The sequence below is a fragment of the Cetorhinus maximus genome, chromosome 12 (assembly GCF_964194155.1).
Source record: "Cetorhinus maximus chromosome 12, sCetMax3.hap1.1, whole genome shotgun sequence".
Taxonomy (NCBI): domain Eukaryota; kingdom Metazoa; phylum Chordata; class Chondrichthyes; order Lamniformes; family Cetorhinidae; genus Cetorhinus; species Cetorhinus maximus.
This window is the reverse complement of record NC_135890.1, coordinates 991,531-1,007,634: the sequence shown is the minus strand read 5'-3', so window position 1 is coordinate 1,007,634 and position 16,104 is coordinate 991,531. Positions and strand designations below refer to the sequence as shown.

The window sequence follows — 16,104 nt, the reverse complement described above, 5'->3', positions numbered from 1 at the left end:
TCAAATCCCACAATGGCAATCCATGTCTAAATGCAGCAAGACCTGGACAATATTCAGCTTTATGGTGGCAAGTAACATTCACACCACACAAATGCCAGGCAGTGACCATTTCTAACAAGAGATAATCTAGCCATTGTCCCTTGACATTCAATGGCATTACCATCGCTGAATCCCCAACTATCAACATCCTGGGGGTTACCATTGACCAGAAACTGAACTGGACTAGCCATATAAATACTGTGGCTACAAGAGCAGGTCAGAGGCTAGGAATTGTGCAAGGAGTAACTCACCTCCTGACTCCCCAAAGCCTGTCCACCATCTACAAGGCACAAGTCAGGAGTGTGATGGAATATTCCCCACTTGCCTGGATGAGTGCAGTTCCCACAACACCGAAGAAGCTTGACACCATCCAGGACAAAGCAGTCCACTTGATTGGCACCCCATCCACAAACATTCACCCCCTCCACCACTGACGCACAGTAGCAGCAGTGTGTACCATCTACAAGATGCACTGCAGGAATTCACCAAGGCTCCTTAGACAGCACCTTCCAAACCCATGACCACTACCATCTAGAAGGACAAGGGCAGCAGATAGATGGGAACACCACCACCTGGAAGTTCCTCTCCAAGTCACTCACCATCCTGACTTGGAAATATATCATCATTCTTTCACTGTCGCTGGGTCAAAATCCTGGAACTCCCTCCCTAACAGCATTGGGTGTACCTACACCACATGGACTGCAGCGGTTCAAGACAACAGCTCACCACCACCTTCTCAAGGGCAATTAGGGATGGGCAATAAATGCTGGCCCAGCCAGCAAAGCCCACATCGCTTAACCAAATAAAAAATTAATAAATAGAAACCTGTCCTGCTACCTTCAGATCTGTGAATATTTCTCACTTCCTCTACAACTCTCAGTATCCTCCCAGTTATTGTGTCATCCTTTACCTTGTTTTGTTTGATCTCCCCAAATGCATCACCTCACACTTCTCGGGTTGAATTCCATTTGCCACTTTTCTGCCCATCTGACCAGCCTGTTGATATCTTCCTGCAGTTTACAGCGATCCCCCTCACTATCTACCACACAGCCAATTATTGTGTCATGTGACAAATTCTTGATCATTCCCCCTACATTTACATCCAAATCATTAATAAATACCATGAACAGCAGGGGACCTAGAGCTGGCCTCTAATTATTCAGTCATCCCTCACTCCCTTTTTAAACAAAGGTACAATGTTAGCAGACCTCCAATCCTCTGTCAACTCACCTGTATCCAGTGAGGATTGGAAAATGATGGTCAGTCCCATCGCTATTTCCTCTCTGGGGTGCATTTCATCCAGGCCTGGTGATTTATCCACTTCCAAGAATGCTAATCCCCCTAATACTTCCTCTCTCGCTATGTTTATCACATCCAATATTTCACACTCCTCTTCCTTTACTACAATATCTGCATTGTCCCTCTCTTTTGTGAAGACAGATGCAAAGTATTCATTAAGAACCATACCCACGCCCTCCACCTCCACACACAGGTTACCTTTTTGGTCTTTTATGAGCCCTACTCTTTCCTCAGTTATTCTCTTACCCAATGTATTGATAAAACATCTTTGGGTTCTCCTTGATTTTATTTGCTAATATTCTTTCATGTCCTCTCTTTGCTTTCCAAATTTCCTTTTTGATTTCACCCCTCCGCTTTCTAGACTCCTCTCGGCTTTCTGTAGTACTGAGTTCTCAGTGTCTGATATAAGATTTCCTTTTCTGGCTTATCTTACCCTGTAATCTCCTTGATATCCAGGAGGCTCTAGATCTGGCCGTCCCACCCTTTTCCTTTGTGGGAACATGTTTACTCTGAGCCCCTTGAATCTTGGTTGCCTCTCACTGCCCTGACACTGAGTTACCTTCAAGAAGCTGTTTCCAGTCCACTTTTGCTAAATCTCTCCTCAGCTTAGCGAAATTGGCCTTGCCCCAATCTAGAACTTTAACTCCTATTTTATCTTTGCCCTTTCCCATAATTATGTCAAAACTAACTGAATTTTGATCACTGCCACCAAAATGCTCTCTCACTGCCACTCCTCCATCTGCCCAGCTTCATTTCCTAAAACTAAGTCCAGAACCACACCCTCTCTTGTTGGACATGCTTCATACAGGACAAAAAAGTTCTCCTGAATACACCTTAAGAATTCTGTTCCCTCCATTCCTTTCACCATAAACTATCCCAGTTAATATTGGGGCAATTAAGATCCTCTACTATTGCTGCCCTACTGTTTTGCATTTCTCAGAGATTTTCCTACATATTTGTTCTTTTATTTGACTGTTTGGGGTCTATCGTACAGTCCCAGCAGTGTGACTGCCCCTTTTTTGTTCCTAAACTCAATCCATATGGCCTCAATTGATGATCCTTCTAACATTTCATCCACCCACACAGCTATAATTGCTTCTTTAACCAAAATTGCCACACCTCCCCCCCCCCCCACCCCCAACCCTTTTTAGCCCCTTGGTATCTCCTCTGAAAACCCTGTGACCAGGAATGTTGAGCTGCCATTCTGGTCCCTCTTTACGCTATGTTTCTGTAGTAGCTATGATATCATACTGCCACATTTCCATCTGTGCCCTCAGCTCATCTGCATTATATGCTATACTCCTTGCATTGAGGTATTTACCCTTGAGCACTGCCAAACTCCCTTTTTTATTTTCTATCTTTTGTCTCCTCTGTCTTCTAGACACACTCACTGATTTTCTGCCTTCTAATGCCATTTCTGATTTTGCCCCATCTGACTCTCTCAGGTTCCCATCCCCCTGCCAAACTAGTTTAAACCCTCCCCAACAGCACTAGCAAACCTCCCAGCAAGGATATTGGTCCCAGCCCCACTGAGGTACAAGTTGTCTGGCTTGTACAGATCCCACCTCCCCCAGAACCAGCCCCAATGCCCCAGCAATCTGAATCTCCCCCTACATCATCTCTCCAGCCAACATTCATCAGTTCTAACCACCTATTACTATGCTCACTAGCGAGTGGCACTGGGAGTAATCCAGAGATTTCTACCTCTGTGGTCCTGCTTTTTAATGTCTTACCTAGCTCCCTAAAATCGGCTTTCAGGATCTCATCCCTCTTTCTGCCTATGTCATTGATACCAATGTGAACCATAACCTCCGAATGTTCACTCTCCCCTTAAGATTGGCCTGCAGCTGCTCTGTGATATCCTTGACCCGAGGACCAGAGAGGCAAGAAACCGTCCTGGAGTCATGTCTACAGCCACAGACGCCTGCCTGTTCCCCTAACTATCAAATCCCCTACCACTATCCTCTTCCACCCTTCTTCCTTCCCACCCTTGCAGCTGAGCCACCCTGGTGCCCCAAACCTGGCTCTTGCTGCACTCCCCTGAAGAGCCATTTCTCTCACTGGCACCTAAAATGGAAGACCCAATTCATGAGTGAGATAAGCTCAGAGGACTCCTGCACTACCTGCCTGGTTCTCCTAGACTTTCCAGTGATCACCCATTCCCTCTCTGTGTTCATGCTCCCAACCTGAGGTGTGACCATATCCCTTAGCGTGCCATCCACACAGTCCTCCGCCTCGCCGATGCACCACAGTGACTCCAGCCGTCACTCTACTTCCAAAACCTAAAGGTCAAGCTTCTGCAGCCAGTGACACTTCCCGCACTCATTTAGGCCACGTGCGTGTCCATAACTCCTCACATGCCACAGGATGGGCATTCCGCACAGCTGAGCTGCCCATACCTTAAGCTTAAATTTTGACTATTTACCATAAACAAGAAAGTAATTTAGACCTTACTCAGCCCTTTCTTTTGTTCCCATTAGTTAGATACTTAAGGGCTATGAAAAACTTCTACATTTTTCTATTTTTCTCATATAATAGAACCTTACACTTTCCTAGCTTAGAGACAAGGAAAGAAAAACTCACCAACTACTGGAGACTGATAAATAAGTTATCAGCTGGAGAATCTCTTTGCTCCTCTGCACCAAATTCCCAACTCCATCTACATTTACATCTCACTTAAGCATTGTCTTCCGTCTCCTCATGCGCCCCTTACAGTGTGCGTGGTTTGAAGAACCCATCTCTTATATAGAGATCTAGTGAGTCACTACCTAGATTAACTTCCTGCTACAGTAACTAACCAATTGAACAACTCCTTGCAGCTAATTTACAGGTAACTGCGACTACCAGGCAGCCTTGTGTTTAACAAGGCTATTTAAGTCACCTGAACGTTTTCTGTTCTATATCAGAGCCTGACTCTTAATCTATACTGAGTAAATAAACAAAATATCTGTCCAGGTGAGGTGGGAATGCTGCATAGTAGCTATCTGAATGAAATATGAAGGGATAAAGAAAGAAATGAGACAAGACCGATCCAGCAAAAAAAAAAATAAGATGGAAGCAGAGGTTATGACCCAAAGTTGTTAAACTCAGTGTTGAGTCCAGAAGGTTGTACAGTGCTGAGTTGAAAGATGAGGTGCTGCTCCCCAAACTTGTGTTGAGCTTCATTGAAACACTGAAGCAGGTCAAGGACAGAAAGGTCAGAATGGGAAAAAGGTGGAGAATTGAAATGACGAGCAACAGGAAGCTCAGGGTCATGTTTGTGGACTGAATGGAGGTGTTCTGCAAAGTGGCCACAAAATTTGCATTAGGTCTCCCCAGTGTAGAGGAGGCCGCATCATGAACAGTGAATACAAGAGACTAAATTCACTTGGAAGGAATGTTTGGGGCCTTGGATTGTGAGAACAGAGGATGTAAAAGGGCAAATGTTGCATCTGTCAGGAAGCAGCCTTGGGACCATCTCCCATCTCACGGATAAATTCCCTGGTAATGTGGCTGGTAAACAATGTTGAAACCAAAATATTCTAAAGCTCCCCAGTTAGAATCTTGCATTGTCATTGTGCATTGCAGCATTGATGTACCACGGCAGCTGGAGATACATCATGGATCGATGCCCACACCTTCCTATGCAGTTACCATACGGGTCACTTTCTCGTACCTTCGATTGACTAGTTTAATATCATCATCAATAAAACCCAAGACCATTGCCTGGCTACTCATTCCTGCCAAGTGAATGTCAAATGAATAGTGGAAGTATAAAAGAAAAGGGAAGAAGCAAATATAATGAATATAATATCATTTATATATAAACAACTAATTCAAAACAAAATGTAGAATTCAAAATCTTTCAGTTAGGAAATGAAGCCCTTTTTATGTGCAAGTTTGTTATCAATCTTGTTCATGGTCACATTAATATTGCATCTTTTTAAATCTATATTCTGGATAAATTTATAAAACATTGTGCAATGTACATAGTATTCCCTCCAATTACTATATTTCATTTTCAGATTATAAAATATATAACCAACAATTGCAAAGGGGGGCTAGTTAGTTTAGGTGTCTAGGTGGTTAGCATGTGGCTCAGAGTAACACTGACAGTGCAGGTTTGATTCCCATCCCAGCTGAGGTAGACATGGGGCCTGCTCCTTACCCTGTCCCACAGTAAAACCGTGACATAAGCCGTGGTTCAGCGACCCTCAAATAAACAAGGATGCTATCAGGAAAAGAACAGTTACAAAATGAGAGTAAAACCAACAATCAGAATTCAGGGAGAAAATCATTGAAACATATCGATATAGTTTATCAGTTTCTGCTGTTTTTCACGGTAATTCTGATATTTGCAGCACTTGTCCTAGGCTGAGCAGTGAGGGTTAATGTCTGTATCTGAGCTAAATTCGCCACTCTGCTGCCTTGAAAAGTTGCTGAGTGGGCACCAGGCAATTTTGCAAAGTTGGTGGAAAATCTGCTTTTTTTTATCACTCTAAGATATTCTCAGGCTGCTCCCTAATGCCCAGATTCAGAATTATATTAACTAAGCTTGAGAAATAAATTGCCTGCTTTTTCAGCAAGGTACATGTATGTGAGGAGGCTGAGACAGGAGGGGACAGCAAAGTACCTCTCAAGGATGGAATCTTACTCTCAAAAACATAGATCAGAAAGAAGATATCGATTGTGTTGGCCTAAAACAGGCTGCAGCTAAAAGGCCTAAAGTACTTCCTTTGTTGCCATAAAATTGGGTAAGAGATTAAATTGTGGCTTGAATTCTTTGCTGTTGATGCAGAGTTATTGAACATTGTAATCACTTCAATAACTTTTTTTATTCATTTACGGGATGTGGCATCACTGGCTGGGCCAGCATTTATTGCCCATCCTTAACTGCCCTTGAGAAGGTGGTGGTGAGCTGCCTTCTTGAACTGCTGCAGTCCATGTGGTGTAGGTACACCCACAGTGCTGTTAGGGAGGGAGTTCCAGGATTTTGACCCAGCGACAGTGAAGGAACGGTGATATATTTCAAAGTCAGGATGGTGAGTGGCTTGGAGGGGAAATTCCAGATGGTGATGTTCCCATGTGTCTGCTGCCCTTGTCCTTCTATATGGTGGTAGTTGTGTGTTTGGAAGGTGCTGCCTAAGGTGCCTTGGTGAGTTCCGGCAGTGCATCTTGTAGATGGTACACACTGCTGCTACTGTGCATCGGTGGTGAAGGGAGTGAATATTTGTGGGAAGGGTGTCAATCAAGCGGGCTGCTTTGTCCTGGATGGTGTCAAGCTTCTTGAGTGTTGTGGGAGCTGCACTCATCCAGGCAAGTGGGGAGTATTCCATCACACTCCTGACTTGTGCCTTGTAGATGGTGGACAGGCTTTGGGGTGTCTCTACCGTAAAATGCACAAGTATCAGAAGAAGCAATTTTCTGTTTTTAACCATTGGATTTCTTGGGGAGGTGGATAAGAGATTCATTCTTCATAAATAGCTTTATCATTGATAGTTTATAATTTACTATATTCAGTACAGAGAAAAACCCATTCTCTTGCCACTCAGATCGCTCAGATTGAAGTTTAGACATTTTGCAACAACCATTCAAGGAGCAGATTGTCTGCCGAGACAGAAACCTTAAAATATACCTATAGGCCACCCCTCAGTCCATAGATAATCCTCTTACATATTGTTATCTCTATCAACTGCTTACTCCATTGAAAGATTGGTATTGCTTCTGCTAACTCAGCCAAATGATTTTTGTGTCTACCTGACAAAATAAAGAGTCTTGTAATCTTAACAAAAAGTAAAGAATGGAAAAACCAAGTGCACCAAACTGGGAATTTGTATCTTTAATAAGACATAGTGGAGGAATTTGAAAAAGACAAGAATATTGAGGCCAATTTGCTGTGGTTTATTTGTGAACAGGACATATCTGAGCAATTTTCCACATTGTCTGGTAGATGCCAGTGTTGTAGCTGTACTGGAACAGCTTGGCTAGGGGCATGGCTAGTTCTGAAGTACAAGTCTTCAGTACTATTGCTGAGTCCATAGCCTTTGCATTATCCAGTGCCTTCAGGTTTCTAGAATGTGGAGTGAATCGAATTGGCTGAAGACTGGCATCTGTGATGCTGGGGACCTCAGGAGGGGGCAGGGATGGATCATCCACTCAGCACTTCTGGCTGAAGATAGTTGAAGAACATATACACTTTTCATGTTTTTTTTTAAGTCATAATTTTCATATATTTTGCTATTATATTAGCATCCAAAATCAACTTAACCATTATCCACACTGTAGATTCTACATGCAATAATATTTTCAGGTCAGGAATTAGAATTACCTAAAACAAAATATTCCCATCACAATCCCAATTGTCTTTTGGAAGTTTTATTGATTTTTCTCCTCATATCGAAAGTCAGGAAAGTTAAAAACATTTGGTTTTTGTTTGTTCATGTTCACTTGCCACACAATTTTCTGTCTCATGAGGATAGAATGGAAGAGCCCTATATTGTTAATTGAGTGAGGCAGGATAGGCAACTGTTACTACCTTCCATTGGTTTGTTTCTCAAGAAGGTGAGCATTTATTATCTTCTCCTTGGAGAAAGTGGCAACTTCAATCAATAACTCCAATGAGCTCTTTATATTGCTGTTTTGATCTTTGTACCATGTGTTACTGCAAGCCGGGTAATCCTCTTGCTTTTTCTGCTTTACAGAGGATGTGTTTCTGTTGCAGACCAGAGACCATAAAAACCCAGAAGTTTATGTATTGTTCAGGACGACAAGGTAAACTATAATCTTGTGTAATTACTCTTTCCTCATATCCCTTCTGATGTCTGTTTGAAAGATCGATTTAAGGCAACGTGGGGATCTTGGGTTCATGTTACAATATATACAGACTAACAGTATGTATAGGCTAACAGTATGTACAGGTCAACAATAAGTATAGACTGACAATATATACAGGCTAACAGTATGTACAGGCTAACAGTATGTACAGGTCAATAATAAGTATAGACTGACAATATATACAGGCTAACAGTATGTAGATGCTGACAATACATACATGCTAACAGTATGTACAGACTGACAATATGGACAGGCTAACAGTGTGGACAGGCTAACAATATGTATAGACTAACAGTATGTACAGGCTAACAGTATGTATAGGCTAACAATGTGTGCAATAGTGTTTCTGCCTCTTGGAAGCTATCATGGCCACTGGCCTTCTTGTGCCATGGTTTAAAGGACTGCACTATGTGTAGTTGCTTAAGGATGTTCACTGGTTAGGGTTTAGGGTGATTTATGCTTCCTCCATGATCATTGTGAGATTGATGACCTTTTGTGAGATGTTGAAGATAACAATGACGTTCTTATTGTCTCCCCTGCATCAAAGTGTGAAGAGAATTGCGCTCGTATCAATTTGTCTTAACCTTATACCTTCTGAAATCTTGAAGCTGTGAAGCTGTGAAGGGCATGTCTTCCACATTGTGCCCGTGCAATGGCATCCTCCTGTTGCTCATCTGAATCCTCGTCCATTTCAGATTCATCCCTTTCAACATCCCAATTCCTGATTAGATGACCCAGGGGTGTCCAACTGCTGCTCCTCCTCCCTTCAGGTGCCCGAGGGCACCGCCCGACTCTTGAGGGGAAGGAGCACCTGGAGGGATGTCAAGATGCCCCATTTCCCTCGTGCTTTGCCACTGCAGGAACTCACCCATGGCTCCCACGATGGGGTGCAGGTCTGCACACATCTCCACGTTCTGCTGGACCAGGGTCTCCATGGCATCCAACATCCTCCCAATGGAGACCTCCATGTGTGCACATGTGGGCATCACTTCATCAGAGAGCAGGAGGATGTACTTCTGCAACTTGCATGCCACTCTGTTGAGGGCTTCCAACAGCTCTGTATGATGTTCCTGCGCCTTCTGCTGACTCTCCACGATGAGTTGGAAGGCCGAATCTAAAGTCTCGTCATCTGACTCAGACATCACAGAGGCCTCTTCCCCAGCAGTCCTCTGAGTCGGAGCTCGGTGAGCTTGGCTGAACCTGCCTCCTCTTGCTGCAGACATGTGTCCATGCGGTGACCACCAGATTGTGAACCCGAGCCTGCTCTAGATCTAGGTCCCATGGACGTGTGTATCTCTGCGCTGGTGGAGGGTGTGGGTAAGCGCTGTGACGGGTCTTCCAGGCTGATTATTTCCAGCTCTTCAATGAAGAAGGTGTCTTCTTGGCTGGAGGTGAGGATCTGGATGGAGCTGAGGGACTGGATGGAGCTGGGGGACTGGATGGAGCTGAGGGACTGGCTGGCTGAGGGTGTCGGTGGCTTGGCAGAGCTCCCTGTGAACCAAAGTAGAGATAATTAGTGCATGACAGCTGAAACAAAAGCAGGAGAGAGAGCACTCACATTAGCATTGAGAGAGGGATAATGTGGTGCAGGATCCTCACATGGGTGTTTGCCACTGACCTCACCATCACCGCAGGGCCAGTTCACATCCTCTCCAGTCAGCGCGATGGAACACTTCTCAAAGTGAGTGAGAGGCCTAATGTGGGCCACTCCATCACCCCCGCCCCGGTCTGGAACCTCTCCCTACTGATGTGAGCAGGCTTCTGCTGCACAAAAACAGCTGGAAAGAGTGTGAGCAGGACACATGGCACTGCGTGGAATGTTTGTGTGGTAAATGGAGCCATGGACAGGAGGAGGACATGAGCTCGAGAGGATATGAGCCTGATGGAGATGTGAAGGTGTGTGTGAGAGTTAGTGGTGTTGTCCCTTGAGGTGTGAGATCCCTGTGGATGTGTGATGGGTTTGTGAGTGCGTGAGTTGAGAATGATGAGGTGGTTGCCTTACCCTGGGGAATGGATGATATCTTTCATCCTTTTCCTACCCCGGAAGGCTCATCTCCTCTGTCTCCGGTGGTGCTGACTGGCACTGCCATCGCCTCCCAGGCCGGATTGGTGATTCTGGTGGACCTCCTGTGCCCAGAGCGAGTGTAGAGGACATTGCAGCAGCCTTTCACTGTGTCCAGCAGGCGCCCCAGAGATGTGCCACTAAATTTGGGGGCTGCCGTCTTCTTTGCTTTCAGAGCCTGTCACCTGGAGCAGTCCTGCTCTGTAAACACGAAGTAGACTGCGCTTTGGTGCACTTTAAGTCCACTTGGACTTCAGCAAGGCTTTTGATAAGGTCCCGCATGGGAGACTGATAATGAGGGTAAGAGCCCATGGGATCCAAGGCAATTTGGCAAATTGGATCCAGAATTGGCTGAGTGGCAGGAAGCAGAGGGTGATGGTCGAGGGGTGTTTTTATGACTGGATGCCTATGTCCAGTGGGGTTCCACAGGGATCGGTGTTGGGTCCCTTGCTGTTTGTGGTATATATAAATGATTTAGATTTGAATGTAGGAGGGTTGATCAGTAAGTTCGCAGATGACACGAAAATTGGTGGGGTGGTAAATAGTGAGGAGGATAGCCTTAGATTACAGGAGGATATAGACGGGCTGGTCAGATGGGCTGATCAATGGCAAATGGAATTTAATCTGGATAAGTGTGAGGTGATGCACTTGGGCAGGACAAACAAGGCACGGGAATACACGATGAATGGGACGACCCTGGGAAGTACCGAGGATCAGAGTTGGTGTGCATGTCCACCGGTCCCTTAAGGTAGTGGGACAGATAGATAAGGTGGTTGAGAAGGCATATGGGATACTTGCCTTTATTAGTTGAGGCATAGAAAATAAGAGCAGGGAGGTTATGCTGGAACTGTATAAAATTCTGGTTAGGCCACAGCTAGAGTATTGCGTGCAGTTCTGGAATCCGCATTATAGGAAGGATGTGATTGTACTAGAGAGAGTGCAGAGGAGATTTACCAGGATGTTGCCTGGGCTGGAGAGTTTTAGTTATGAGGAGAGATTGAATAGACTGGGGTTATTTTCCTTGGAGCAGAGGAGATTGAGGGGGGACATGATTGAGGTGTATAAAATTCTGAGGAGCATAGATAGGGTAGACAGGATGGAAGTTTTCCCCTTGGTGAAGGGATCAATAACCAGGGGGCATAGATTTAAGGTAAGGGGCAGGAGGTTTAGAGGGGATGTGAGGAAGAATTTTTTCACCCAGAGGGTGGTGGGAATCTGGAACTCACTGCCTGAAAGGGTGGTAGAGGCAGAAACCCTCATAACATTTAAGAAGTATTTGGATGTGCACTTGCGATACCATGGCATACAAGGCTATGGGCCTAGTGCTGGAAAATGGGATTAGAATAGTTAGGTACTTGTTTGACTGGCGCAGACTCGATGGGCCGAAGGGCCTTTTTCTGTGCTGTAGATCACTATGACTCTATGACTCTAAATATGATGCCTGGAGTGAGGAAGTGCTGAGGTCACAGCACGGATGGCAAATCCAAGCCTGCCCGCCAGCGAGCCTGAGTGTTTCCCCTGAATGCATTATTAATGAGGCTGGACGCGCCGGGATTGGGACAATACAGTGCGAAAAGACGCCATTGCGGCCGGCCGGTAAAATGTCCTTTTTCCTGCCCGCTACCGCACTTTGTGCAAATCTGGGACAATTCCACCCTCAGTCTCCAGAATGGAAAATTCCACTCTCTGCCTTTTTGTTGTATTTTCTCTTTCAGAAATCAGTGCAATTATTGAAACCAGCAACAAGGTTTCTTTTTTTAAAGTTGTAATCTTTCCTCCTATTAATCAATATTTGTTATGTTATTAGTATATGTTATGTCACCCTCACAAATTATGAACCCTGAGTTTTTGCAGTTTAGACTGTAGCTCAGGCAAGCTTGGGGTCAGATCTGGAACTAAATGCTTTTACCCTGACCAGTTATTCTAATGCAGTCTGATATACGCAAAACTGTATTGAGCTTAATTTCACATTCCCATTAGCATTTAGTTTAATTTTCTCAGGAGTACCATAGATTGTAACATAATGGAGCAGAGTTGAAAACCTCAGAGACGTCCTTTTACAGATGGATCCATTAGAGCTTCTGGAATTGAAAATGATGGCACAGACCAGATAAGAGAATACACTTAATGTCTTTTATCCTGCCAGTGCTTGTACTGTCTTATGGTTTGTATGTCTGTGCTTTGCAGACATTTCCCCAATCTGGAGTCCTTGCATTCAGTTGTTGCTCCAGGTAAACCTTTGAAGTAATGTAAAATAAATAACAAAATTATTCCTAATATAAATCAGTTGTGGATCTGTAAAGTGCTGCTGGATTAGAGTCATTGCTGCAGGTTGCTAAAGACCTGTCACAAAGCAGATAAAAGCAAAAAACTGCGGATGCTGGAAATCGAAACAAAGCAGCCCTGTGTATGGATGCATGAACACACGCACAAAGCTGTGCTACTTAACTGCTAGGTTTTTGACGTCAGGTGAATGTATCCAAGGACCCATGCACTTTCTCTTAATGTTAAACACATTGGAAAATAAATTTACAAAATTCCTTGTGGTCCAATTTAAATTGCAGCCTCTGAGCTGTCTGGAACTGTACTGTGCTGCCCTTTGGAAACTCAAACCATTGTGAGGTAACACCCTGGAGAAAGTCCCACATATCCTGGTGCATGAGAAAACTGATTTGCTCCCTGAATAATTTAATTCACTTCAATATACATTTGGCTGAGTTAGTGAGAAGTATATAACACAAGGCTTGTGATTTGTAAACTGTCCTTAGATTGCCATAGATCACAATGTACATATACATCAACATACGAACTAGGAGCAGGAGTAGGCCACTCGGCCCCTTGAGCCTGCCCCACCATTCACTTAGATCATGGCTGATCTGAATGTAACCTCAACCCCACATTCCTGCCTACCCCTGATAACCTTTCACCCCCTTGTTAATCAAGAATATATCCAGCTCTGCCTTAAAAATATTGAAAGACTCTGCTTCCACTGCTTTTTGAGGAAGAGAGTTCCAAAGACTCACAACCCTCTGAGAGAAAAAAAATTCTTCTCATCTCTGTCTTAAATGCTTGACCCCTTAATTTTAAACAGCGGCACCTAGTTCTAGATTCTCCCACAAGAGGAAACATCCCCTTCACATCCACCCTGTCAAGACCCCAAAGGACCTTAAAGGTTTCAATTAAGTCTCCTCTTATGCTTCTAAACTCCAGCGGATACAAGCCTAACCTGTCCAATCCTTCCTCATAAGACAACCCAACCATTCCTGGTATTAGTCTAGTAAACCTTCTCTGAACTGCTTCCAATGCATTTACATCTTTCCTTTAAGAAGGAGACCAACACTGTGCACAATACTCCAGATGTGGTCTCACCAATGCCCTGTACAACTGAAGCATAACCTCCCTATTTTTGTATTCAATTCCCTTCACAATAAATGATAACATTCTATTAGCTTTCCTAATTACTTGCTGTACCTGCCTACTAAATTTTTGTGATTCATGCACTGTGACACCCAGATCCCTCTGAATCTCAGAGTTCTACAATCTCTCACCATTTAGATAATAAGCTTTGTTTTCATTCTTCCTGCCAAAATGAATGATTTCACATTTGCCCACATTATACTCCATTTGCCAGTTCTTTGCCCACTCACTTAACCTATCTGTGTCACTTTGTAGCCTCCTTATGTCCTTTTCACAATTTACTTTCTTGCCTATCTTAGCAACCATTCCTTCGGTCCCTTCATCTAAGTCATTTAGATAAATTGTAAAAGGTTGAGGCCCCAACACTGATCCCTGTGACACACCATTCGTCATATCTTGCCAACCAGAAAAAGACCCATTTACGCCAACTCTGCTTCCTGTTAGCTAGCCAATCTTCTATCTATGCCAATACGTTACCCCCTACACCATGAACTTTTATTTTCTGCAATAACCTTTGATAAGGCACCTTATCAAATGCCTTCTGAAAATCTAAGTACAGTACATCCACTGGTTCCCCTTTATCCACAGCATATTTGACTCCTTCAAATAAGTCCAATAAATTAGTTAAACATGATTTCCCTTTTACAAAACAGTGTTCACTCTTCCTGATTGCTTTGAATTTTTCTAAGTGCCCTGCCTTAATATCTTTAATAATAGCTTCTAATATTTTCCCTATGACAGATGTTAGGCTAACTGGCCTGCAGTTTCCTGCTTTCTAACTCCCTCCCTTTTTGAATAAAGGAGTTACATTTGCTATTTTCCAATCTAATGGAACCTTCACCGAATCTAGGGAATTTTGGAAAATTGAAACCAATGCATCAACTATCTCACTAGCCAATTCTATCAAGACCTTAGTGTTAAGTCCATCCGGACCTGGGGAATTGTCAGTCCGCAGTCCCGACAATTGGCTCAACACCACTTCCCGGATGATTGTAATTTTCCCGAGTTCCTCCCTCCCTTCCATTTCCTGATTTGCAGATAATCCCGGGATATTACTTGTGTCTTCTATAGTGAAGAATGAAGCAAAATACCTGTTTAGTGCATCCACCATCTCCCTACTTTCCATTATCAATTCCCCAGACGCAGTCTCTATAGGACCAATGCTCAATTGGTTAACTCTTTCCTTATTTAAATATCTATAGAAACTCTTGCTATCCATCTTTATATTACTAGCTAGCTTTCTCTCATACTCTAACTTTTCCCTCCTTATTAATCTTTTTGTCATTCTTTGCTGTTCCTTATATTCTTTCCAATCTTCTGACCTGCCACCCATCTTTGGGTAATTGTTTTTTTGGCCCAAGAATCATGTTTTTACACACACTTGTATACAATTCTGTTATTTTTTAAAAATTCATTCATGGGATGTGGGTGTCGCTGGCTTGGCCAGCATTTATTGCCCATCCCTAATTGCCCTTGCTTAGAGGGCATTTAAGTTCAATCACATTACTGTGGGTCTGGAGTCACATGTAGGCCAGACCGGGTAAGGACAGCAGATTTCCTTCCCTAAAGGACATGAGGTCCTACTAATGGTTTCACTATCTTTACCTCCTGGCAAGGAAAACTGATTCTCTTGATCTTATTGTTAGCTTAGAATCTCAACTGAAAGAAATTTCAGATCATTAAAGAAAAATATTCTGCTATATCAGCGACAGACTCAGTCCTGAAATAAAAGGTCCTTTCCCTCAGGAAATTCTATTCGAGTAAAATTATCAAAGGATGAAACATACACAGAGGTATATTATAATAGAATAAACTATTGTCAAGTTTCCCAATGTCAGCTCTTAGAATTCTACCCTAGAAGTGGGTTATTATATATGTGGGTTTGTGAGGATATAAATGTGAGACTACAACTCTTTTATACTTATTTCATAAACGTTTATTATTAAAACTAATTATAAATTACAGTTTATAAATGAGGATAGCATATATTGTAATAAAGCTATCCTTAATGTGCTTAGGGGAGATGATGGCATGGTGCTAATGTCACTGGACTAGTAATCCAGGGTAATAGGGACCCGGGTCACAGCAGATGGTGAAATATGAATCCAAAAAAAATCTGGAATTAAAAGTCTGATGATGACCGTGAAACCATTGCCGATTGTTGTAAAAACCCATCTGGTTCACTAATGCCCTTTAGGGAAGGAAATCTGTCACCATGGTCCTTACCTGGCCTATATGTGACTCCAGACCCACAGCAATTGTGGTTGACTCTGAAATAGCCTACCACTCAGTTGTAACAAACTGCTACAAAGACATATAAAAGGAATGAAACTGGACGGACCACCCAGCATTGACCTAGGCACCAGAAACGACAATGGCAATCTCAGCCCTGTTGACCCTGCAAGTTCCTCCTTACTAACATCTGGGGCCTGGTGCCAAAATTGGGAGAGCTGTCTCACAGACTAGTCAAGCAA

The 16,104-nt window shown here is 43.5% G+C and overlaps 1 protein-coding gene across 1 annotated transcript in view; it reads left to right on the top strand.

Moving 5' to 3' along the window:
* Nucleotides 1-16,104, top strand: part of LOC144687260 (semaphorin-3E-like) — a 307,033-nt gene that overhangs the window by 227,251 nt on the left and 63,678 nt on the right. Inside the window, exon 9 of the mRNA XM_078553107.1 lies at nt 8,019-8,088. Within this exon, the coding sequence (XP_078409233.1) occupies nt 8,019-8,088 (70 nt within the window). The remainder of the gene's footprint in view (nt 1-8,018; nt 8,089-16,104) is intronic.